This window comes from Pseudorca crassidens, chromosome 11 (genome assembly GCF_039906515.1).
Source record: "Pseudorca crassidens isolate mPseCra1 chromosome 11, mPseCra1.hap1, whole genome shotgun sequence".
In the NCBI taxonomy this organism is placed as follows: Eukaryota; Metazoa; Chordata; class Mammalia; order Artiodactyla; family Delphinidae; genus Pseudorca; species Pseudorca crassidens.
In genome coordinates, this window is record NC_090306.1 from 98,324,397 (window position 1) to 98,350,807 (window position 26,411).

A 26,411-nucleotide genomic window follows, 5' to 3' on the forward strand; every position below is an offset into this window, starting at 1 on the left:
CTTGGCAATGAAAGCGCAGAGTCCTAACCACTGGACCACCAGGGAGTTCCCTCCATTACATTTCTTATGAGAACTCATTAGTGGTAGAATTCCAAGTTGTTTTTTGTCTGACCCCCATGTAGAACAATGAGCTACATAAGGGCAGAGACTAAGTATTATTCATCTGGGTAATCCCAGCAAACTGCCATACTGCTTGGATATGGGAGGTAATCAAAAACGATTTCTTGAATAAATGAATAGAATGTTAGTCCTAGAATAGGAATTTGCAATTTAATAAAGTCCTACATACCACACCCACATAGGGGAATCACCTACTTGGCTGGCCATCTACTCTGTCAATAGGTTCTACAGAAGCTAAAGCAAAACAAGAATGAAGTACACATGGAAGAATTACATAAGCGATACCACTACAGTTAGATAATTTTGGTGACTACAATTAAAGCAAAGAAATAATGGATCTTTAAAGCTTAAAAAAGCCAAATGACTAGCAAAATAAAGTATACTTCCAAAAAGTGTGAACTAATTAAGGAAAAGAAATATGAAAAACTGATAATCAACGACCAAGAAAATGCCAAAGGACAAGGATTCTAAAATATGTAAACTCATAATTAACAGATGCACTTGATTGGAGAAGGGTCAGCACTATCTTTAGCCAAAAACACTCATGTGACAACTGAGTGCCTACCCTGAGTGACACTCTACTTGAAAGTCTCGTTTCCTGCGCTGGAAGAAGTTGGTATCTAGGGGAAGACAGAGATACTGCGATTCAAAACTCAATGGAGTAGGTCAACGATAGACATATGTACAAAATAGTAAAGAAGTACAAAAGTCTTTGGAGGTGGGTGAGTAGGAAGAAGCAAAGTTCCAGAAAGGCTTCCAGGAAGAGCTGATGCCTGATCTGGGCAGTTCACCAAGAATAGTAGGAAGAGATTCCTGAAACTATAAACACAGGCACTGAAGCAAGAAACAGCATGGATTTATGGAGCCACCCTTGGATACAAAGGCCACAGGCTTTCCTTGAGACTTGTAGCATCATACTGGGGTTCAGATAGTTCATTACAGAAAGAATTACATATCTTCAATCATATGCCCCTCTAGGTTGTAGAAGGGAACCATGCCCTGGCTTAGAAGTCTTACTTTAAAGATATCTGAGGGATGTAGTGTGGCAATGTAGAAAGTCCTGGAGTCAGCCTAAATTTTAAATCCTGACCCTCAATCGTTGAGTGACCATAGATAAGTTACTCTTGAAGCCTTAACTAGTTTATCTGTTAGTGGGAATGAACCTCATATATTTAGAGTTGTTACAAAGATATCAAGACGTATGTAAGTTAATTGTGCCTGGCATTTACCAGGCACTAATGCATGGAAGTTCCATTACCCATTTTCATGGTTAGTTCCAAACCGAGTTTTCCTTCCCTTTCCCCAGATTGGACCTCATTGGCTGGGTTCCGCAGTTCACTGCCCAGTCTATGAACATTTTTTGAGCATGTCTCCTTGAGTGCTGTGCTAGGCACTGGTGCCTTGTCCCTCCCTCCCCATGAACCTTCCATCCATCTCCTAATCTCTTCTTCACTCTGTCTTTACATAGTAATTTTCTTTCTTTTCTTCTCTCACCTAGCCCATGGGTGAGTTATTTTCTTGTCTATGTCCCAGTGAACATAGTTTTCAGGGGCTACCAGTATGTCCCATAAACATCAGCACTAACCCAAGGCCCTTTCATTTCTATAGTGGTAAAAACCCTGTGGGGGGGTCACATTAATTACATTCACTGCATATATAAATATCTGCAAGTGAATCTTCATATATATTTGGTATTCTGGTGACAGTCAACACTGCCAGGTAAGTAATTTACCTGCCCAGAGGGAGGGCTCTCCAGAGATGTGTGGCATTTGGACGCATGAAGTCACAATTCTTTAGCTTTTCCAGAGAGCCAAGATGAGACGCTAGCTCAGCCAGGGACTTTCTGCTACTGAACGAGTTCGTATTTTACTGATGAACTGATAAATGTTTGGGGGCCTTAATCTGAATACTGGATAAAACATTAACTTATTGGATTTGGCTTCACTTCTGAGGAGGTACACAAAAGCCTCCCAGAAAAGAAATGTTCACAATTAAAACAAGTGGAAAGAGGAAACACTGCCCCAAAGTAAAACCTAGAAGGTTCTCTTGGTTCAAACAGCATTTATCTGATGGATGTTTTAGTGATAGATGTTTACTAGACTTACTGTGGTGATCATTTTGCAATATATATGTACATCAAATCACTATGTTGTACATCTGAAACTAATAAAATGTTGTATGTTAATTACATCTGAATAGAAAACCCCGGCATTTATTAAACACATTTATACGTCATGTACTCTGCCAGATGCATATATATATATATATATATGTATATCTACATCCTCATCTCTCTCTATATATATGTGTATATATATATATATGCCAGATGCATATATATGTATATCTACATCCTATATATATATATGTATGCATATCTACATCCTGTTCTAAAGATTAAAGAAGGATTAAAGAAAAAAATTTTTAAATATATAAAACAGTCTTGTGCGGTAATCATTTCTATTAGACAAATAAACACATAAAGACTAAGAAAGGTGAGGAAATGACTTGTCTGTGGCCACAATGCTTTTAAGTGATAGAATGAAAATCTGAACACAGATCTGGCTCAAAATCCAGTGTGCTTTCCACTGAACCACGGTTGCATCTATTCAAACAGTCATATCCCTCATCAATAATAATAATATTATAATAATAGTCATCACTAACATTTATCTAGCTTTTCTCATGTGGCAAGCCCTGTGCTAAGAAATTTATGTATATGATCTCATTTAATCCTCACAATCACCCTATGAGGTAGATTTATCAAGATCTCCACTTCACAGTTGAGAACACTGAGTTTTATAGCAGTTCAGCAATTGCTTTGTTCCCACAGCCGGTAAAGAGCAGGATCAGAGTAGAACCTAGGTCTGTCTAATTCCAGAACCTATTCTCGTAATCATCACACTAGACTGCAGGAAACTCAACTTTAGTCCTGACTCCAACCAGGCAAGTCATTTGATAGTTCTGTTTCAATTTCCCTGTTAATTAAACGGGGATACCGTTACTCGTCCTTACCTATTTCACAGAGATATTGGGGTTATAAAATGAGAAAGTGTACAAGCTTTAAGAAGGGAAATTGCTATATAAATCTAGGCTTGTCACAAGTTTCACTCAGATCTTCCCTCTCCCACGATCATAAAGGGAATTAGCTGACATCATTAGCTCTCAAACATCCTCTGAAGTGGGTAGTGAGTATTATTATCTCCACTTATCAAAAAGCTGAAGCACAAGGAGATGACGTAACTTGCTAGTCAGTGACAGAGCTGGGAATAAAACCCAAGATTCTAACTCCCACTGCTTTTGTTCTTATGGTAAATCCTATTTCTGCATTTCAAACTTAATTGTAAAATAGACAAGGGTGGACATATTAGTGTCCACTTAAAAACACAGATTAAGTTTTCTACTGAGGTGACACTAACATAATCCCTAAGGCTCTTAATCCTCACATTCTAAAGAAACCTCATAAAGAATCAAAAAGAAAAAATTTTCCATTCCCTTAGTATAGACTTCGGCTCCTTAGTTTTCTCAAGTAACTTATTAATAATCAAAGATTACAAAACCGGGTGACTCATTACCTAGTTTCAACTATGCAGTGAGTCTGTAAAGCTTCCAAAGGGAATATAAACCACATTATGAAATTGTTCCTTCATAAAATCAGAAAAGAAAGAAGCATCAGATACATTCTCACATCATAAACATAATATAACTATATAACCTGACTTGGAAATTATTTTAACGTACCAACAATACACGATACCCTGAGCTCAAAATTCAAGTTCCAAAGTGGACATCAAAATTAAAATAGTAACAAAAGTACACATGGTACCTTTATGATCATTCTTCTCCCATGCTCCCCACCCAAGCCTCGCCACCAACACAACACATACCTTAATATAAAATAAAAAGTAGTAATGCGGCCAGTTCTCTGTCTTCAGTTCTCTAGCTTAAATAAGCGAGTGCTCAGGCTAGTTCCCAGATTATCAGTTCCTCTTAGTTCTTGTTTTCTAGAACAACACAATGATCTTTCAATTATTAATAGTTTAATAATCACATATTTTGAAATTACCACAGGGACGAGAGGAGAAATAAGAGAAAGAAATTTCCACTCTCAAAATTGAATTTAAATACTGGAGTCCACAGACACTTGATTATTACTCTCTCTGACTCTGAATGAATTAGACTTACAAATGAAAAACCTGTCATTGTGTTATAGGGACAAAAACTAAGTCAAAAACTAAGTCAAACTAAGTAGAACTAAGCTGTTGTTCTACTAACGTCAAGGGAGTTTGCTTCTTGAGTGCCTTGAGATGTCTAAATTCATTGCTGGCCACATAACAAAAGTCCTACAAACCTGAACATGTGCTACGAGGTGAAAGTAAATGATGACATAGGACTCCCAGTTTTTTCAGAGGTTGCTCTAATACATTAGTCTATGTTTCCTTTGAGAACAATCTTTGTCTTGGTTTCCATAATTGAAACCAACTGTATCTTCTGCAGGGTCAAGAGCTCTAAGGTCTCTTGAACTTTGATGTGAGTACAAATTGCCTAGATATCTTATTAAAATGCGGAATATGATTCAGAAGATCTGGGACTGCATGTCCAATAAGCTCCCAGGTGATGTCGATGCTATTGCTTGAGGCACCACTCTTTGAGTAGTAGGACTCTAAGGAATGTTTCCAAATAGAAATAACCTCAATCAAGTTTATTCTCAAAATATACAGTCTCTACCAAGAGTTTATAAAAGAAGATAATATTCCAGAGCCTAAACAAGGTATCTGCTCCCTCTTCTGTGATTTTTACCAGTTGCTTGTAAACTCAATGTAATACTATAAAGGGCAACTTTTAAGAATGACTTTTGTGCCGACAATTTATTGGGGCCTATGTGGATGAACATAAAACCTCAAGTTTTGTAGTGAAAAGGTTGATTCAAAATAAATATTTTAAAATTATGTCAAATACTAAATAAGTGATATTTACAAATAGTTTATAAGAGAATCATTTGGAATTAATAATTTTCATTTCCCCCACAAAATAAATAGCTCACACACTAAAGAAGATACCTTTCCTTAAGCGGGAGGAAAAAAATGCCAAGAAAAATAAAGTCATGCTTATGGCATAGTCATAACATTTTTAGTGAAGAAAATACCAAGATGAAGACATACAAAAGTATATGAGGAGAATTACATGGTAGCAAATTTGCCCTAGGACCTGGGGGAGGGTTCAAGGGAAAGGGACCATCTGGCAAATCTAAAAAAAGACTCTACTTGGAAAAGATTATACATGAGAGCAAGAGTCCATTCCCCTCAAAAAAAACCAATAAACCCCCATAAACTTTCATTTTTCGGTTTTCAATAATGTTTTCTTTTCATATGGCCATTGGCCCAACCTCCCCCACAAAATTCAACCAACCATCATAAAACTAAGTTGGTAACAGGTCAAGCTGGCTATACTCCATGTGTAAACTTAGATGCATTCCAAGCCAATGAGGGTAAAATTCTCAGTGGAAGGAGCAAGTAAAAGGGGAACCGCTTCTCTTCACAGAGAAGGATCCCCTGTCTTGAGCATCTCTGAGTGCCTGGCGGTGGAAGGTGCCTCAGTGCTTGTGTGCGCTCTTCAGCCCCATGACCGTGAAGGTAGCAGCCGTCAGTTTCTCATAAACGAGGAACATGAGAGCAGCAGTGAGGGCTGTCTGCAGCAGTTTGGCTTCAAGGCCTTTGTAGAGTCCCATTATTCCAAAACGCCTAAAAGGAAAGAGGTGAGAAAAAACAAAAGGTTTTCAAAGAAACAATACTATTTTGCAAAGGTTTATTCTTAGGATCAAAAGAAGCTATGGAAGTTTTAGATATAACGGACTTCTGTTGTTTAAGTACTTCTTATCTTTAAACGTATTTGGGGATTGATGAAAGTTTAGTATTTCTTCACAGCCACCATTAATTAGTGGAATGCTGACAGTATCCCACAGATAGGGTACAGATCCTAAAATCCTAAAACCATTTTTATGCCAAAATCTGGGATCTAACAAAGAACTTTTAGATCTTGACTTTAACACTCTCCCAACTCAGTTATTTCAACCTAACAGTCCCTAAATGGTGGCAAAGCTGCCAATTGGTTTAGATCATTGTAGCTGCAACAAAATGAGAGAAAGTGACAGAAATGAAAAAGCTCTCCAATTCTGAGTCTTCCCATACATTTGATCTTCTTTTTTTTTTTAATTAATTAATTAATTAATTTTTGGCTGCATTGGGTCTTCATTGCTGTGCACGGGCTTTCTCTTTGCAGCAAGTGGGGGCTACTCTTCGCTGCGGTGCGCGGGCTTCTCACTGTGGTGGCTTCTCTTGTTGCGGAGTACGGGCTCTAGGTGCGCAGGCTTCAGTAGTTGTGGCACGTGGGCTCAGTAGTCGTGGCTTGAGGGCTCTAGAGCGCAGGCTCAGCAGTTGTGGTGCCTGGGCTTAGCTGCTCTGCAGCACGTGGAATCTTCCCGGACCAGGGCTCAGACCCGTGTCCCCTGCATTGGCAGGCGGATTCTTAACCACTGAGCCACCAGGGAAGTCCACATTTGATCTTCTAACCCAGTGGTTCTCACATCTAGCATACCTCAAAATCACTGGAAAAGCTTGGTGAACCACAGATTGCTGGGTCCCCTCCAGAGTTTCCGATTCATTAAGTCTGGAATGGGACTCAAGAATTTGCATTTCTAACAAGCTCCCAGGTGATGAGGATGATGAGGCCAGCCTGGGCACCAGCCCTTTAGACCCACTGCTCTAACCACAGAGAAGAATGCTTCAGCTGGAACCAGGAGTTCAGAGTAAACGATGTCTCCAAAGCTACTTTTTGAGAGTGAATTAATCTCATATGCTAGTTCATCAGCAACTCCAGGGCTATATACAGCACGCAGACTGAGAGATTAAAGCTAATCAAGCGCTCCATTCAGAAACTATTCTACATTTTACACATTTGCTATGTGTGAAAACTTATCATTTGGAGCAAATCCTGTGATAAATAGGAATGAAAAGTCTTGATCCATGAATTTCTAGTTCATTGACTAATTTGAATTGTGTTCCCCCAAGAAAGCCAAGCAAGTCCACTTCAATGTTTCTCAAGGTGAGGTCAGCTGGGAGATAACAGAAAAAATATATATTGGTCTCTGTCCTCAGTTCCTGGCACGGAGCTCCTAAAGCCCTTGTAATTTCCTAAGTGATAAGAGCACTAGGAGCGTTTCTTATTCTAATATTTAGTCTTTGATCCTAGTTCCTGATATAGAGTTCCTAAATCCCTCAATTTCCTCGGTGATAGTAGGGTCTTCTGTTCTAATGAGGTGATTCTTGGTGGGCTCCTGGATGGGGCTGGTCACCAGAAAGACCAAGCTGTGACAAGAAACTTGGAATTTTCAGCCCCACTCACTATTCTCCAGAGAGCAGAGGGGGCCGGAAATGGAGTTAATGATAGATCATGCCTACATAATGAAGCCTCCATAAAAATCCCAAAAGTATGGGGTTCAGAGAGCTTCCAGGTTGGTGAGCACATCCATGTACCAGGAGGGTGATATACCCCAACTCCTCGGGGACAGAAGCTCCTGTGCTTGGGACCCTCCCAGATCTCTTTATATGGCTACTCATCTGTATTCTTTAATAAACTGGTAAACGTACATAAGTGTTTCCCTTTCCCTAAGTTCTGTGAGCTGCTCTAGCAAACAATCATACCCAAGGGGGAGGAAGTTATGGCAACCTCCAATTCGTAGCCAAGTCAGACAGAAGTTTTGTGTAACCTGGAGACCGACTACCTGTGACTGTCATCTGAAGTGAGGGTCAGCATCCTAGGACTGAGCCCTTCCTTAACCTGTGGGATCTAATGCTATCCCCGGGTACGCAGCATGAGAATGGAGTTAAATCACGGGACGCCCGGCTGGTATCACACAGAACTGCCTGGCGCGGGGAACCCCCCACGCAACGTCTGGTGACCGGAGGTGCCAGAAGTGAAGTGCTCTGTGTCAGTAGTAAAGGAAAGATACACAGTAGTGTTGATTTTCTTCACATCCACTCACATCAGAATCACCAGGGTCTGTTTAGAAATGAAGATTGCCAGGCCCCACTCCAGAGGGGAGGCATGAATCTGTATTTTAATAAGCACTTCAGGTGTTCTTAATCAATCAAAAGTTTGGAGAGGCCTGGCATGGTATACTGCACTGTCCGATATGGTAGCTACTAGCCACACGTGGTCATTTAAATTTAAATAAAATTTAAAATTCAGTTTCTCAATTGTACTGGCATTATTTCAAGTGCTTAACAGACACACGTGGTTGGTGGCAACCCTACTGAACAGAACAGGTATTTCCATCATTGTAGAACGTTCTAGTGGATGAACACTCATTCAATGGTCCCTGAGTGCTTACTGAGCGTATGAGTTTGAACATCTGGCTCTGCCTGCATCTGTCTGGTGTTGGGCAAGTCATTTTCTCTAAACCTGCTTCCTGATCTGCAAAAATGGGAATATAGTCACCCTTCCACAGGCACAAGGCTGAGTGAGAACCAAGCAAGATGAAAGATGTAAAAACACGCTGAATTTCAAAACTATATAACTCTAAAGATTTCCTGTTGACACTACCTTCTTAATTTTCTTAACTACATCTTTCTTAACTCTCACAATGCTGGTAGAAATGGAAATGGGTATCGTCTTTTTGGGTCAACATGGCAATACCTATCAAAATTTTGTATGTTTAAACTTCTTAAGTAATTCCACTTCAAGGAATTTTCTCTACAATTATAATAACTGAGGTATACAAAGCTAAATTTATGGACTATTCATTTGTCAATGTTTGTAAAGGCAAAAACCTGGAAACAAACTAAATATTTATCGTAAGTGTATTGGTCAATAAATTATGGCATATTATATAACAAAAAATGCAGTCATTTAAAAAAACTAGATAAATGTACAGATATTGATATGAAGGATTGTTTGTAACGTTTTTACAAAAAGGCAAGGTACAAAACAGTATTACCATATGATTCCATTTGTATAAAAATGAATACCCAAAATATATGTTTTATACAGTATTCTGGAAATACATGCACTTTTTGTTAACAGTGACTAGCTCTTGGGAAAGAGACAGGAGAGAAAACACAGTAGGTGTGCACGTATTTATAGCTTTATTGAAGTTTAAATGACTTCAATTTGATGAGTTTTGACTGACGGGTACACCCATGAAACAATCACCACATTCAAGGTAGGGAACATATCCATGACCTGAAAAAGTATCCTCACGTCCCTTCGCAATCACTGTCCCTCCACCTACTCTGGCCCTAAGCAACCACTAATATGTTCTCTGTCACTGTAGATTATTTGCATTTTCTAAGTTTTATATAAGTGGAATCATACAGTATGAAATCGTTTTCATACTGACCTCTTTTACTCAGAAAAATTATTTTGAGATCCATCCACATTTCTGCATGTATCAGTAATTATTTCTTTTTCCTTTCTGAATAGTATTCCACTGTATAGGTATACCACAACTTGTATCTACTCATCTGATGATGGACATTTGGGGTGTTTCCAGCTTTTGACTCTTACAAATAAAGCCGTTATTAACATTTATGCACAGGTCTTTGTATAGACGCACTTCATTTGTCTTGGGTAAATACCTTGAAGGGGAATGGCTGGGTCTATGGTAGGTGTAAGTTTAGCTTTATAAGAAAATGCCAAATTGCGTTCCAAAGTGGTTGTGCCATTCTAAATTCCCACCAGCATAGGAAAGTTCTGGTCGCTTCACATTCTTGCCAACACTTGGTATGGTCAGCATTTATTTTTTACTTTATACCAATTCTTTATCTTTGATTTTATTTTTTATCCCAAGTATATTCTATCTTTATAATAAATTTATTTTAAAATATCTTACATCTAGAAACAGTAATAAAGTTACAGCAGCTTTTGCTTCAAAGGTGCTGATCTATTTGACTTCCCTAGGGGTCAGTTTCTTTAAATGAAACGGGGAAATGACGACAGTACCTGCCTCATAGGGCTGTTGTTAGGATTAAGTGCGATTACCCAGGTAGAGCGTCTGGCTTAGTGTCTGCCACATAGCAAACACTCAACAGTGTTAGCTGCTCTCATCACCATTATCACTGTTGTCATCATTATGATGATGATTGTTGTAACTCTTCCTACTCTTCCCTCCCTTTCCCGCTATGACTGCTGCTCTCTAATAGCTGCTTATTTCTATCTATGCTTATTTCTAATAGCTGCTTATTTCTATCTATGCTTATTTCTATCTATGATAGAATTATTTCTATCTATGATAGAAATAATAGCTGCTTATTTCTATCTATCTATCATAGGATATGTCATCGATGGAGGACTACTCAGCAGAGTGGTCTCTATATTAGATTACAGCAGGGCTCTCTTTTTTAAAATTATGTTTCAGGTATACAGCATTATAATTTGACATCTGTATACACTACACAGTGATCACCAACACAAGTCCAGTAACCAACCATTACTGTACAGCTGACTCCTTTCACCCATTTTGCCCACCCTTGAATCCTCTTCCTCTCTGGTAACCACTAGTCTGTTCTGTGCATCAATGAGTTTGTTTGTTTGTTTTTAGATTCCACATATGAGTGAAATCAAATGTTTGTCTTTCTCTGCCTGACTTACTTCATAATACCTTCAAGGTCCATCCATGTTGTCGCAAATGGCAGGATTTTATAGGAGGATTCCCTTTCTAAAGGAGTACTGAATCTTTGTAACTAACAAAGAATAAGGACCTAAACTCTTCCATAATTTCCCAAAATGCTGTCATATCTCACTTAGCCCCTAAAGTCAGAAATGTCTGAGCACAGCAGGCAAGGGAGAGGTTTCTAGGCTGCCACTGCCAAGGCAGAAGTGCAAGGTAAGCAAATCCAACCACTTCTTGGCAGAGAGGGCTGTTAAAAGAGAGAACAGAGGGCTTCCCTGGTGGCGCAGTGGTTAAGAATCCGCCTGCTAATGCAGGGGACACGGGTTCGAGCCCTGGTCCGGGAAGATCCCACATGCTGCAGAGCAACTACGCTCGTGCTCCACAACTACTGAGCCTGCGCTCTAGAGCCCGTGAGCCACAACTACTGAGCCCGCGTGCCACAACTACTGAAGCCCACACGCCTAGAGCCCGTGCTCCGCAATGAGAGAAGCCACCGCAATGAGAAGCCTGTGCACTGTAACCAAGAGTAGCCCCCGTTCACAACTAGAGAAAGCCCACGCACAGCAAAGAAGACCCAATGCAGACAAAAATAAATAAATAAATAAAATAAATTAAAAAAAAAAAAGAGGACAGAATGTGAACCATCTACAAAGCTCACCTTACTCGTTGGTGAAGAAGATAGAGAATGTTCCGAAGACTCCCCAGTGTTCTGTTTTCTGGGTTCAGTCTGTGATGTCCGAACTGGGGAAGAAGAAAAAAAGATAAATAATTACTGCTTGCTACTGCTTTCTTTATCTCAATTTCAGCTTTCTTTATCTCAATTTCCGCTTGCAGAAGAAATTATGTTGGAGTAACATGTTACAGCATATGGTAATAAAAATATCCATCAGTATTTAGATTTAATTAATCCTCTTATTTCAATGAAATAAGTGAAAATAAGAAATATTTTTTCAATGAAGCAAGCATGAGAATTTTCATTTTACAGAGAGTCATGGGGAAAATTCTACCTCAAAAGAAAAAGCCATGCCCACGATGAAGATTTAGATATTGATGGTATGGCTTCCAATCCTTTAAGAAGTTATGATAAACACTAATTAATTAGAATCTCTGCAATTTGAGCTTTTCACATTATATGTTTCTATTATAAAAGTGTCAAAATACATTCATTTGACTGCTACTGAATTTCTTTATATTAAGTACCAATTTTAAAATAGTACATTAGTAAAAATACTTTTAACAGAAGGGAATAATCTTTTTGAACTGAAATACTTTCACTTCCACCTTCATTTTACCCATCAGTAAGTCCTTTGAATTTTTTCTCCCAAACAGACCTTGAATCTCTCCTCCCCACTGCTACCACCATAGTCCAGGCCACGCTCACATCTTACCTGTATGACCGAAATAGCCTCCTAACCTGACAACCTCCTTTTCTCTTAGCCTTCTGACCAATTCACCACTGAAAAGTCACAGTAATCTTCTCGAATTGTAAATCAGATCACATTACTCTCCAGTCTAAAGCCTTGCAAAGGTTTCCCGCTGCAGAGAGACTAAAATCTCATCCTTACCTATAGGCTCCCTGTTCCTTTTCTAATCTCCTCCTGAGCCACCTCCAGCCACAATGGCCTCCTTTCAGTTCCTAGGATTCACCAAGCTCTCGGTACATCATGTTCCCTCTACCTGGAATGCTCTTTCTTCTGCTCTTTGCACAGCTGGATCCTTACCTTCCTTTAAGTCTTAATTTACATATGGCTCCTCAGAGGAGCCCATCTCCAATCATGCCACCTGAGAAGACCCCCACCATGCCCCTCTCCACTAAATCACAGAATGCTGTTCACTTCCTTTATAGCTCTTTCCTCAATCTGCAAAATATCAAATAATGGAAAGAATGCATGAGGACTGCTCCGGACTACTTTATTGCTTTATTAAATAACATTGCTTCAAACAGGGAAACCAAGTATATTAGAATGTTGTTTGACTAAATGCAGGGAGAACCCTGGCACTCACCCTCAGAATTGACTGTACTGTCTGCAGAGGATAGGTGACCGTGGTGGCAATGGCTTTGGCTATTGCACCAATGATGAACACGTCCACAGAAGAAAGCTGGAAAGCAAAGGAAGAACAAACTGCATCAATCTAAACAGCAAGAAGGTGTCAGGGATTGTCTGCTGCTTTCAGAATCAGGGCTTACCTTCATTCGTTTCTTTAAAAGCTGCCGTTTTAAACCTTCATAGAACATGAATTGGATGGCAGGATTGAAGACCAACAGCAAGGAGGGAAATGTGCCATTCCATAAAGCCAGGATTCCTTCATCGCGAATGATCTGGTGAAAAGCATCTGAGCAAGAAATCAAGGACCTTTGATGACAATCCCCTAACTAGAGAAGACAATGTACCCAGAACACAAACCTCATTCTATCAGTATTCTATCACACTGATTCTATCAAGATTTCCTTCTCACAATGACAAGTTAATCAGTTAACTACTTTTGAATAATCATCAGATATTGACCATCACCAAGTTATTGAGAGACCAATTTCACTCATAGGCAACCTTTCCTGACAAATCTGGGGTTAGCATGTCAAGTTTTCCTAAGTAATCATCACCACCACTGGGAACTCTGTACTACACAGAATTGTGAACTGATAGCCCACGTGTTTCACAACAAAGGTCAGTACAGAAAAAGATTAGAGGTGACTTCCCTGGTGGCGCAGTGATTGGGAATCTGCCTGCCAACGCAGGGGACATGGGTTTGAGCCCTAGTCCGGGAGGATCCCACATGCTGCAGCGCAACTAGGCCTGTGCACCACAGCTACTGAGCTACTGAGCCTGTGCTCAGTAGCCCGCGAGCCACAGCTACTGAGCCTGTGTGCCACAGCTCTTGAAGCCCTGCTCCGCAACAAGAGAAGCCACCACAATGAGAAGCCTGCGCACCGCAACAACGAGTAGCCCCCACTTGCTACAACTAGAGAAAGTCTGTGCGCAGCAATGCAGCCAAAATAGATAAATAAATAAATGTATAAAAAAAGATTAGATAGTTCTCTGGAGTCCATTTTATAGGACTGCCTTATAAGAAAACCCCTGTTCTCATTACAAAGATGGAAGCATGGGAAAGGAGAACCTGGCAATGTAATACTATTAAAAAGCAGAAGCTCAAGGATATCAGATGCTAATCTGGTATCCTTATCTAAAGAAAACATTAGGGAAAAAAAAGTAGCAGATTGCTCTTCAGAAATATTCATCCCCTCCCACCTATGCTCCATGGGATATACTCCATGGGTGTATTTCTCTACCCTTTATCTTCTTGGGGCTTGGCCATTGGTTGTGCTTTGGCCAAGAGGATGTTAGCAGACAAAATGCAAACAGGGGCTTGAAATATGCTTGTTATGATTGGGCATGTCCTCTTGTGCTTTTGCCATCACCAAGAGAAGAATATGCTCAGGTTGGTCCCAGGAAAAGGAAGAGAGACACATGGAGCTGAGACTCCTAGGCTGGAGTCAGCCTAGATGAGTCAAATCCCTGTCAATCCAGAGACACAGGAGCTAAACAAATACTTACTGTTGGGCACTGAGATTTGAGGTTGTAGCATTATCATGGTGATAAATTCCAGATACAAAGAGAAAAGAAAATCTTTACAAAGGAACTCACCCAAGAGACACTCACCAATAATACCATTGTAGTTGGTTGGTACAATGTCTTCATTCCTAAATTTCGCCCCTTGCAGCTTCAGTCTGGTGTTTACTACCCAGAGTGGAGTTGTTAGCAGCACATTCACCACTCCTTCAAAAAGAAAGGGGGAGAGACAAAGGGAAAGCAAAATGTAACCTTTTAAGCTTTGCCGTCTTATGTTAAAGCTACACACCAATGTTTCAGTTATACGTCTGCCACTGACCTACTAGGAGACCTAAGGTAAGGTGTCCCTTTGTGCCAGGGTACAACACAAGCCACTACTGTTAGAAGCAATGCAGAAGCCTTGCTGATAGCAGAATGGCTGGCAGCAGTACTTCTCCACATGAAGAGAGTACTGAGTTTCCTCATTTGTATAATAGGAGGCAATCTGTTTGTCAATTTATGTAACCACCAAAGTAGCAATTTTGATATAGTTTTAAGTACAGTTTTTAAAAACAGCTTTAAGACAGGGAAGTGACTTATTGATCACATGCTAAATAAGTCCATGACAATATCACATAAAACACACGATTTACAACTCTCATGTAAGTAGCTCACATGGTTTTAAGTGAGTATGGATCTAGTACAATAAATGAGAGAAAGTGTGACATTTGAAAGTGCTTCAACAGGGACTGGAGGCTCACAGAAGACTTCTTCATCACTTGGGGAATTAGGATAGGCAGGCAGCAAGCAGCAGTTATGAACCATTACAAAAACACCTGAAACAGTTTCACAAGCATCATAATCCTTACAAGTTTAAGGATGGGGATCTTGGCTGCCCAAGGTGGCCTCAGAGTGGAACAATACAATGAGCCAGGTGCTTCTTTTTTGAAAACACATGATCCCAATTTAATACCACCTTGAGTTATTAAAATATTCCTCATCAGTCCTGAAATGATTAGAGAAAAATACCAGACAGACTTGTAACAAGGTGCCTGACACACAGTATATACTTTATAAATGTTTGTTAAATAAATACTTAACAAGTAAACTAATGAGCAAACTCAGCAAACAATGGTATATCAAGCTCTCTGGCTCTAGCCATACTCTGAAGAACCAAGAGGCACAATTATAAGGAAGAGAAATCTTCTTTTACTAAAAGCCATTTAAATACAACAGGATTAAGAATGTTTTGATTTAAGGAATCTCACAACATACTATATCTAGAAAACACCAAGGCTAAGCTTGGTGAAAACACCAGGAAATTCAAATTCTAAATTTTCATTAGCTGAATGCAGTTGCAAAAGTAAGATATTTTGGCACCTCTCTCTTAGAAACATTGTGAGAACACATTTCTCAAAATAAAAAGGCATTATCAAATAATTTTGTGAGTTGTATTTGTTATATTTTTCCACATAACACAAAGGAGTCATCTTTAGTTATGACTCAATATATTCATACATTGTCACTTGAGGCATTGATCATAATCTGAAAAAGTCTTAACTAGAGATTCTTGCTAGTCTCATTTTACAAAAGCACAAGTGCCCAAGAGGCCAAGATAGAAGACTATCAATACACGCCCATCTGCCCAGACTTTATAATGTATTCCTATTCAATATAATGTACACATCACTTAACAAAAAACAATCAACAGCCAGAAAAATCAGACTAGAAAGTGCTACTAAGCAGTCTACTGCTTTTTTTTTTTTTAAAGATGAAGACAGGAGAGCTCAGAACCAGAGATCACAAGCTTCTGTGGATACTGTAGACAGGCACAGTGTACATACCTTTCTAAACAAATGAAATAGGTTGCCCATTAAATAAATTCTTTGGCAATCAAAATTCCCTTCATGTTCTATTCAAGAGGTAGGCACACACAAAACATTTCAGAGGCAATGCAGCAAAGATTAAGATTTAGCCACTATTTAAAATTCTGCTTACATATCCCCATTATTAACACAGGCTGAAAGATGGAGAGGATTCTAAGGACACTGTCAAGTACAAAAATGCATCACATCATTTAAAGAAGAGAATATAAAGTCCTTGTAAGAACATTTTGTATTTCAAAGCTTTCTTTCTGAGAAGTTCTTTAATGCTCTAAGCCAAAATAGATGGAGAGGTATTTTTTAACCACTATCATTTTATGAGTTCTGGGAAAATACCCGAGGATCCAAACTTTACTAAAAACTTGCAACCTATATAATCAAGCAAAGGACAACATTCCACGGAGGAAAAACAAGCTGCAAACGAACGTGATGAGTGATTCCGACTCTGACTAAAGCACGGTGGATATGGCTGCAGGATAGAGAAAGCTGTCTGCTTATTTACATGTAGAAAATTCTTCTGCCAGTTCCAAGCCATGGCTGTTCCTTCCGCTCTAAGATGGGAATATTAATACCTTACCTACTTAAGAACAGGAAATTGTTTTTCTTCCAATTCAAATGATTCTGTTTTCTTTCTTCATAAAAAATCATTTATAAAAAACAGAACCAAAATTAAAAGATGAAGAACAGTAACTGAACACACTCACTAAAATCACTCACTGACTCAAGGATACGTGAAACACAGCTGTTTACTTCTGAAATATTAAAAACAAAGTTTTATTAGTAGTGGGTCTCCTGAGTTAAGGACAGAAAACAAAAACAGAGAATGCTAATTGGGTGCACTTCTGGGGAACACGTGCCATGACCACTGAGATAAGAAAATGGCAGATCAGGGTCATAAATCTAAGTGCTTGGCTCCTTACAAAGGAATGCAACTTGATACACTACAGGAACAAACCTGCCTTACCAGATTTAAGGCCTAAGGACAGGAAATTAATTTCACTGTCACAACAATGATAACACCGTTGGCATTCAAAAAGAGTTATTGATAAAAATTCCAATTTCATAAAAATGGCAAGTATCATCTTCATTTAAGTTACCTGTGAGGTTCTGATCTCAAATTCTTCCCCAGGGTATTAAACTATTTGGGCTTTCTTCTGTGAAAATAAAATAAATAGTAATAACTCTCTAAGTTCCCAGAAGTGGAGTAACAATACTACTACTCCTAGTTCTCCCTGGCGACAATGCAACTCATTCCTACAGTGACTGGAACACAATGGCAGGGTTCACAGCAGGAAGAGAAAAAGCTGTTTTAATTATCATAAAAATGCGGTAAGCATTAAGATATAAAAACATGAGGAGTTTAAAACTCGCAAAAGTGATTTCCAAGGAATTCCCTACCCTCAGAAAAAGAGAGGACCTATAATCGGAGAATCACAGAATTATAAAGGACTATAAAATTCATTTGATCAAGGGTCTCTCAACTGTGACATTACTGACATTTGGGGCTGGATAATTTTTAGTTTGGGGCAGGGCAGGGGTGCAATTGTGTAGGATGTTTAGCAGTATCCCTGGCCTTCTACCACTAGATGCCAGTAGCATCCTCCAGCTGTGACAACCAAAAATGTTCCCAGACATGGTCATATGTTCCCTGTGGATCCACTGATCTAATCCAATCACCAGGTGATTATTCATTTTATTTTTGAAAATCTCAAAAGATAGGAATTCATTCTCACCCCAATAGCCTATTTTTTACAAGAGCTGTTAGAAATTTTATTTTTACTGATACTAAATCTACCTTCTTAAAGCAACTGGAAACATAAAACTAGCTAATAGGTGTTTTTTTTTTATCTGAGGTATGAATTAGCAATTCTTAAATAACTTTATGTGTATCTTAGGATAAGTAAATGATTATGACCTGCAAGTCAGTCATCCATGGTCTGCTCATCAAGTACGTATTGTGTGTCTAGTATGTGCTAAGTAGGTGCTGATGATACAGAAGTAAATAAAAAATGAAAATCCCTGCCCTTTTGATGCTTATGTTCTAATGGTGCAAGACAGGATAAATGAGTAAAATATGTAGTATGTTAGAGGACAAGGTTAAGGAGAAAATTTAAGCAGAGAAGGGGGATAAAGTTTTGCAGGGTAGAAGGGGGCACCATTTTCATCAGTGTGGCCATTTAGGGAAAGACCTTAAAGGAGGTGAGGGAATGAACCACACAGTAACCAGGCAGAGGAAACAGCAGGTACACAGGCCCCGAGGCAGAAGCATGCCAGGAGTGTTCCTGGAGAAGAGGTCAGTGAGGCTTGCAGTGGAGTGAGTAAAGAGGACGGGCAGGCCAGGTGACACAGGGCTTTGTAGGACAAGGTAAGGACTCTGGCTTTTACTCTGAGTGAGAAGGGAAGCAATTGGAGTCCTTTGAACAGAGAAATAATACAATCTCACTTATGTTTTTTTAATTAATTAATTTATTTTTGGCTGTGTTGGGTCTTCGTTGCGGTGTGTGGGCTTTTTCTAGTTGCGGCGAGTGGGGGCTACTCTTTGTTGCAGTGCGCAGGCTTCTCAATGCAGTGGCTTCTCTTGTTGCAGAGCATGGGCTCTAGGTGCATGGGCTTCAGTAGTTGTGGCACGTAGGCTCAGTAGTTGTGGCTTGCAGGCTCTAGGGCACAGGCTCAGTAGTTGTGGCGCACGGGCTTAGTTGCTCCGTGGCATGTGGGATCTTCCCGGACCAGGGCACGAACCGGTGCCCCCTGCATTGGCAGGCGGATTCTTAACTACTGCGCCACCAGGGGAGCCCTCACTTATGTTTTAACATGAGCACACTGGCTGCTGTGTTGAATACATATTGAAGGGGACAAAGGAGGAAGCAGGGCATCAGTTGGGAGGCTCTGAAGATAATCCTGGCAAGATTTAGTGGTGGCTTGGACACAGGTGGTAGTGGGGGAAGGGGCTGAATTCTAGAAACCATATGAAGAAACAGGCAATAGGATTTGCTCACAGACTGGAGGTGGGGTCAAAGAGAAAGAGGATGAATTCGACTTTTGGTAGGGCAACTAGTAAAATGAGGAAGATTACAGGAGGAGTGGTCCTTTAAATTGAATTCATTCATTCAACATTTAATCAGCACCTTCTGTGTATCAGGCACTGGGGATACAGAGATTTAAAACAATGTAGTCTCTGCCCTCAAGGAGTTCACTGTCTAACAAAAGATAAAGACAAATATGCAGACTATTGTTATCCAGCAGAGTAAGCACTGAGACAGAGGTATATACAGAGCTGGAGCACAGAGGGTAGGCACCTAACCCAGAATACAACTTGGGGGTGGTGGACATGAGAAACAGGGAAGCTTCCTGAAGAGGAGGTGGCTTGAGATGAGAATAAAAGGATGACTAGGAATTAATAAGATAAAAAAAGCAGTAAGGCTGCTTCAGACTGACAACAGCAGCTGTAGAGGAATGAAGTTACTAAGGGCTCGGTCTATTCAAGGAATCACAGTTTGGCACAGGAGAACAAGAATAGAAAAGACCAAGATAGGGAGGTAAGCAGTATCACAGCAGATCTCGTATGTTAGGCGCTTATCCTGCACGTGTACGAGGGGGGCCTTTTCTGCTGAGGGTGCCGCGACTCCATCCTACACGCAAGCGGCAGACACTGAAGGGTCTGAAGCTGGGCACAACATAATCAGATTCGGATATTAGAATAGCAGTTCTCAATCATTTCTCTGACAAGACATGTAACAGATGATGTTCACAATCAACACAGACCCACGGGTTCTCCCTGGACGTCAAGCGTAATTCCATTCTTTTCTCACGCTCTCAAGAAAACATTTCAGAATGTAAATGAATTAGAATGATATTAATACAGTGGGATCTCTTTTAACCAGTTCCATATAATGGACTCACCAGATAAACCTGTGTTCCTCTTTCCCTTTACAGGACACACCGACAGATGCCACGGCACGCTGATAGCTACGGCCAGTAGGCTACTCCCTAGTGTACCCGTGCTCTTCTACTTCCATCCCACAGGGGTTTAGGCTTACCAGGAGTGAATTATGTCTTTTCTCAAACCTGCTTATGTCGGTCATATCTGTTACAGTAGGCAAAGCATTTACAGGTATGGGTTATACAAGAAAAAAGTACAAAACTTCCATCAGTGAGTGGATATGTTTTGGCCATACAAAAAATTGGATAAGTATATATTCATATATCTTAGGTTAAAATAAAATATTTAAGGCATGTAGGCTATTTATGATAGTCTCTACTTCCATTGACTTTTTAAAACTAACTGCCCTACCATACCAGTCTAGCTGTTTTAGGTATGGGAGGATCTACTGTAATTATAAACTGCATAAGAGTTAGAAAGAAAATGAGCAGAGCACAGTGAGAGAGAATAACAAGGGGTTGTGTGTACCTAGTAGATAATGGGATGCCAGATAACAGCAAACAAACAACTTTGGACACCTAAAAAGAAGAAGATTTAATCATATACTTCATAAACTAGTAGTTTCGTGGGAAGTTATATGAGTTAGTCTCTGACAGTGAGTCATAACCTTTTAAATGTAAATACATATGAACCACGGTAATCTAAAAAGTATTAAGGGACTTCCCTGGCGGTCCAGTGGATAAGACTCCGCACTCCCAATTCAGGGGACACGGGTTTGATCCCTGGTCGGGGAACTAAGATTCTGCATGCCCCATGCCACACAGCGCGGGCAAAAAAAAAAAAAAAAAAAGTATTAAAATCAAGGTATTACCAATACTTGGTGTCAAGTATAAAACATCATACCAGATTGCCATTTGTTGCAATTATGTAAAAAAGAAGATTCCTCCTCTACAGGTTGGATCTATTCTGATATTTTTTCAAGTGAACAAATCTCAAACTTGAGTTCTTTGAATTATGACATTGCTTGAAAACCATTCTTCTAGAAAGGCTACTTGAAGCACAACTATGCAAAGTATGTTAGTGAGAAAGACTTGAGAGGCAAAGAGATCAGAACAGAGCAATGGTCCAAGGGAGAGATGATGGCACTTGATTTTGGGAAACGGCTACGGACATGGAGACGAGGGAATGGATTCAAGAGATATTTAAGAGACACACTGATGGTTCATGAAGACCAGGCAGACATGGAGGGTAAGAGAGCACCCTCTATGAAGACTTCCAGATTTCTATCCTGAGTTACCTACCTACAAGTATTCACTTATTACCCCAGAAAATGAAACCCTGTGTGTTATACTCTTTATGTGAAAGTTGGTCTGGTGGGGGTTGGGGGTGATGAGGGTGGTCAAAAGGCACAAACTTCCAGTTATAAAATAAGTCAGTCATGGGGATGTGATGCACAGAAGGTGACTAGACTTAATAATACTGAACTGCATATTTGAAAGTTGCTGAGAGTCGATCTCAAAAGTTCTCACCACAAGAAAAGAAAAAAAATTGTAAATATCTGTGATGATGGATGTTAACCAGACTTCTTGTGGTGATCATTTCACATTATACACAAATATTGAATCATTATGTCATATACCTGAAACTAATAGAATATTATGTCAATTATATCTCAATTAAAAAAAAAAGTTGGTCCAAGTGAAAGTTCATTATATCAAAATCAACTTGAGACTAAAATGAGAGTACTAAGCATAAGAAAGGCTCAGAGACCAAATAAAAAAACAGCAGTGGTCTCATATAGGTGAAGAGGAAGAATTGGGGGCCATGAATACTCCTGGCCTGGTAACTATTTTTCAATCAAATCATTTTCATTTCAAATGGACATTTACATTATTCAACTGTGTGGCTCCCAAATCAGTAATTTTTCAAAGAATATATCAATAAGTGAGTCCACAAAATACTAACACTAAACATGCAACATTTAAATAAATTAATTTAGATATAGACTAGATAAACACAAAAAACCCATAGGAAAGAGATCTACTTTTTTCCCATCTCTTTAATAAAACCCTGATTAATTCAACAAATATTTTGTTTATTTAGCAAATATTTATTGAGCTCCTACTACATGTTAGGAATTGTTCTTACTGAAAATTTAGCAAGGCAGGGGGGAACAGATATATATATACACATATGCCACAAAAGCAGGTATCATATGTATTCGTTATCTTATATATGTATAGATATAACAATTACACATATATAGAGATAAATTTATAATTGCAATATATATTGTCTAATTCATGTAATATGTATCTTTAACTTTCTTTTTCTTGGCCACACCACGCGGCATGCGGGATCTTAGTTCCCTGACCAGGGATTGAACCTGTGCCCCCTGCACTGGAAGCACGGAGTCTTAACCACTGGACAACCAAGGAAGCCCCTATATCTTATATATATAAAGTATATATAAGATACTACTCTGCATCTTATATATATCTTTGATATACCATATATAGATAAAGATGTCTGCTCTTATAGAGCTCATATTCCACTAAGTAGAGACAGACAGTAACTAGATATTCACAATATCAGGTTAGTGGCTCCTTAGTGCTTCTGAAGTCTCAGATGACAAGGATCCACAGTCTTCTAAAATTGGGCTCCTAGTCAACTCTCCAACTTTATTGCTCATGTTCCTACACTCACTCACAAAATTATAGAACTCACTGATCTAAATGTGGTCCTGTATTCTCTGTTTGCTACCATTCTCTCCATCCAGAAACCATCACCACTTATCTCCAAGTGTTACTAATTCTGCCAAGGCTCAGCTCAAGAGGCACTGCTTCCTATAAGGAGATACCTCCCAGCCAAAAGTGACCTTTCTCCTATGAACCCCTAGGGTACTAACGACTATGGTGATACTGACTACACTGGGCTGTGCACTAAAAACTCTTTGTCACATCTGACTAAATGCTTTCACACTCATGGTGGGCTTCATGAGTGTGTAACCTGTCTTGTGCTTGGTTTAATGCTTTAGTGTCAACCATCTTGAAATGCTTAATAAATTGTGAACAAGGAGTCCTGCATTTTCATTTTATACTGGACCCTGAAAATTATGTAGCCAGTCCTGTTCATGTTAAACATTGCATGCAATCCTCAGTCCAAAAAAACAAAACAAAACAAACAAACAAAAAAATCTCCCCCAAAATCCCCAGAAAGTAAGCAGGAAAGGTATTGTAATTTTCATTTTTAAAAAAAAGAGACCTTATGTCCATAAATTCTGGGTACAGGCTGCTAAACAGGGATAACTGACCCTCCTCTCTGGATTAAGAAGATAAAAATAAGCCAAGTCAGCTCAAAAATAAAACTTTGTGTATATGGTCAACTGATCTTCACAAGGGTGCCAAGACCATTCAGAGGGGGAAAGGACAGTCTAGCCACATCAACAAATGGTATTAGGAAAACTGGATTTCCACATACAAAAGAATGAAGTTGGATCGTTATCTTACATCACACACAGAAATTAACTCTAAATGGATTAAAGACCTAAAACTATACAACTCCTAGATGAAAACATAGGAGGAAAGCTTTCATGGCATTAAACTCAGCATGATTTCTTGGACATGACACCAAAAGCACAGGCAAAAAAGGAAAAATATGCAAATGGCACAATATCAAACTTAAAAACTTTTGAGCATCGAAGGACATATCAACAGAGTGAAAGGCAACCTACAAAATGGGAGAAAATATGTGCAAATCGTATATCTGATAAGGGGTTAATATCCAGAATACATAAAGAATACTTATAGTGCAACAACAACAAAAAATCAAATAACTCAAAAAATGGGCAAAAGATTTGAACAGACATTTCTCCAAAGATGCTCAACATCATAGGAAAAGATGCTCAACATCACTAATCATAAGAGAAATGCAAATCAAAACCACAGTGAGGGCTTCCCTGGTGGCGCAGTGGTTGAGAGTCCGCCTGCGATGCAGGGGACACGGGTATGTGCCCCGGTCCGGGAAGATCCCACATGCCGCGGAGCGGCTGGGCCCGTGAGCCATGGCCGCTGAGCCTGCGCGTCCGGAGCCTGTGCTCCGCAACGGGAGAGGCCACAACAGTGAGAGGCCCGCGTACCGCAAAAAAACAAAAAACAAAAACACGGTGAACTATCACTTCGCCATCATTAGGATGGCTACTATAGAAAAAATAGAAGATAACAAGTGTTTGTAAGGATGTGGAGAACCTGGAACCAACTGCTGGTGGGATTTTGAAATAGTGCAACCAGTGTGGAAAACAGTATGGTAGTTCCTCTCAAAATTAAAAAAAGAACTACCATATGATCCAGCAATCTCACTTCTGGGAATATATCCAAAAGAACTGAAAGCAGGGACTCAAAAGAACTATTCATACAACCCATGTTCATAGCAGCAAATATTCACAGTAACCAGGAGGTGGAAACAACTCAAATGTCCATCAATAGATGAATGGATAAACAAAATGTGGTATATACATACAATAGAATATTATTCACCCTTAAAAAACCAGGAAATCCTGTTACATCCTACAATATGAATGAACCTTGAGTACATATTATGCTGAATGAAATAAACCAGTCACAAAAAGACAAATACTGCATGATTCCACTTATACGAGGCATCTCAAGTAGTCACATGCATAGAAACAGAAAGTAGAACTGTGCTTACCAGGAGCTGGGGGGAGGGTGGAAAGGGGAGTTGTTATTTAGTGGGTACAGAACTTCTCATGTATAAAATGAAAATGTTCTGGAGATCCGTTTCACAATAATGTAAGTAAACCTACTACTGAAATGTACACTTAAAAATTGTTAGGATGGTAAATTTTATGTTACGCATTTTTACTACACACACAACACACACACACACACAGAGTCAAGTCAGAAAACTAATTACATTCTTTGTAGCATTACTTTGTGTTAAAATAACCTCTTGGGGTATATGGACCACAATATAAACAACAACATATAAAAATATCTTATATTCAGAAAACTTAGTTACCTGCAACAAATCCAACTACCAGATCTTTTGCAGTAGTAGAATGTTGACCTTTGATCCAGACTGCTTTGAGGCTATTAAAAGTGTAGAAATAGACAAAATTGGAGCAGCAGAGACTGGAGATAACTGGAAACCACCCTCGATATGGTGCCAGGCTAGGGGAAGAACACAATAAGCAAAGTAAAAATGCTGAACAAAAGGCACTAGAAATGAGAGTCCTAGAAAAGGCTGATCATCATTCACATATTCTCAAAGTTCACTCCTACACTACAATGTACTCCAAACTGTACACATATTCTACATTCTGAGGATGCCCAAACCAAGAATTCTTTTCTAGCATTAATGATACCAAAGAAACAACATACATTCTATGACTGATTTATTGATTTCCCCCCTCGATTTCCTTTAGTAAATTGCTATGTAAAATTAAAGACAATTTCCTCATGGCTGTTAGTTAATATAGCATCATTCACATTTCATTACAGGGCAAGAACATTTAAAATGAAGTAAATATAGAAGTGCAAAAAAAAAAAGTGATGGGGGCATGTTATAAGGGCACAGGAACCAGACTGAAGGAGCTCACACTGGCCACACCTGGGACAATTTGAGCACCAAAATAATTAAGTAATTAATTGTAAACCATTGAATTTCTGAGTCTGTATGATACTAAGTTATTTCCTCATAGACTGCTTATAGTTGCAAAAGAGGAAAAATAAAATTATTCAGTGCTAACTTGAATCTAAGAAATCATAATTAACCAATGGAGGGCAAGTAGACAATATGTGACTCCAATGTGGCATCCTGAGGAGGACACAATTTCATCTATACATTATTCTGGCCAAGAATGCATAGACTCAATCTAATCATGAAGAAACATGAGGCAAACTTAAAGTGAGAAAAATTTTATTTAAGGAAAAATAAGGGGAGAAGGTCCACATCTTTGAAAATGTCAGTCGTAGGGGTAAGGGGCTTTGATGTATGGTATGTAACTTACTCTCAAATTAATTCTGAAAAAATCTGTGTGTGGTGTGTGTATGTGTCTGTGTAGTAAAGAAAGAAGGAGGGAGTGGGGAAGGGAGGGAGAAAGCATGAGCACAAACGGAAGAGTGTTAACAACAGGTCGATCTGGTTAAAACACATACTGGTATTCTTTGTACTATTTTAGTTTTGCAACTTTTTGTAAATTTGAAATTATTTCCAAATAAAAAGTTTTTTAAAAGGTACACAGGTCTGAATGCATCTGATAGAATGAGCTGAACAACTATTACCTTCTTCAG

The 26,411-nt window shown here is 39.2% G+C and overlaps 1 protein-coding gene across 2 annotated transcripts in view; it reads right to left on the reverse strand.

The window, feature by feature from the left end:
* Positions 1-3,636: 3,636 nt before the first annotated feature.
* SLC25A17 (solute carrier family 25 member 17) overlaps positions 3,637-26,411 on the reverse strand; it is a 46,640-nt gene continuing 23,865 nt past the window's right edge. For both annotated transcript variants that reach the window (XM_067698196.1, XM_067698195.1), the window contains exons 4-9: positions 25,138-25,289; positions 14,449-14,565; positions 12,978-13,123; positions 12,794-12,889; positions 11,448-11,530; positions 3,637-5,861 (exon numbers count right to left, since the gene is read on the reverse strand). In XM_067698196.1, the coding sequence (XP_067554297.1) occupies positions 5,714-5,861; positions 11,448-11,530; positions 12,794-12,889; positions 12,978-13,123; positions 14,449-14,565; positions 25,138-25,289 (742 nt within the window). In that variant the 3' untranslated portion in view covers positions 3,637-5,713. The remainder of the gene's footprint in view (positions 5,862-11,447; positions 11,531-12,793; positions 12,890-12,977; positions 13,124-14,448; positions 14,566-25,137; positions 25,290-26,411) is intronic.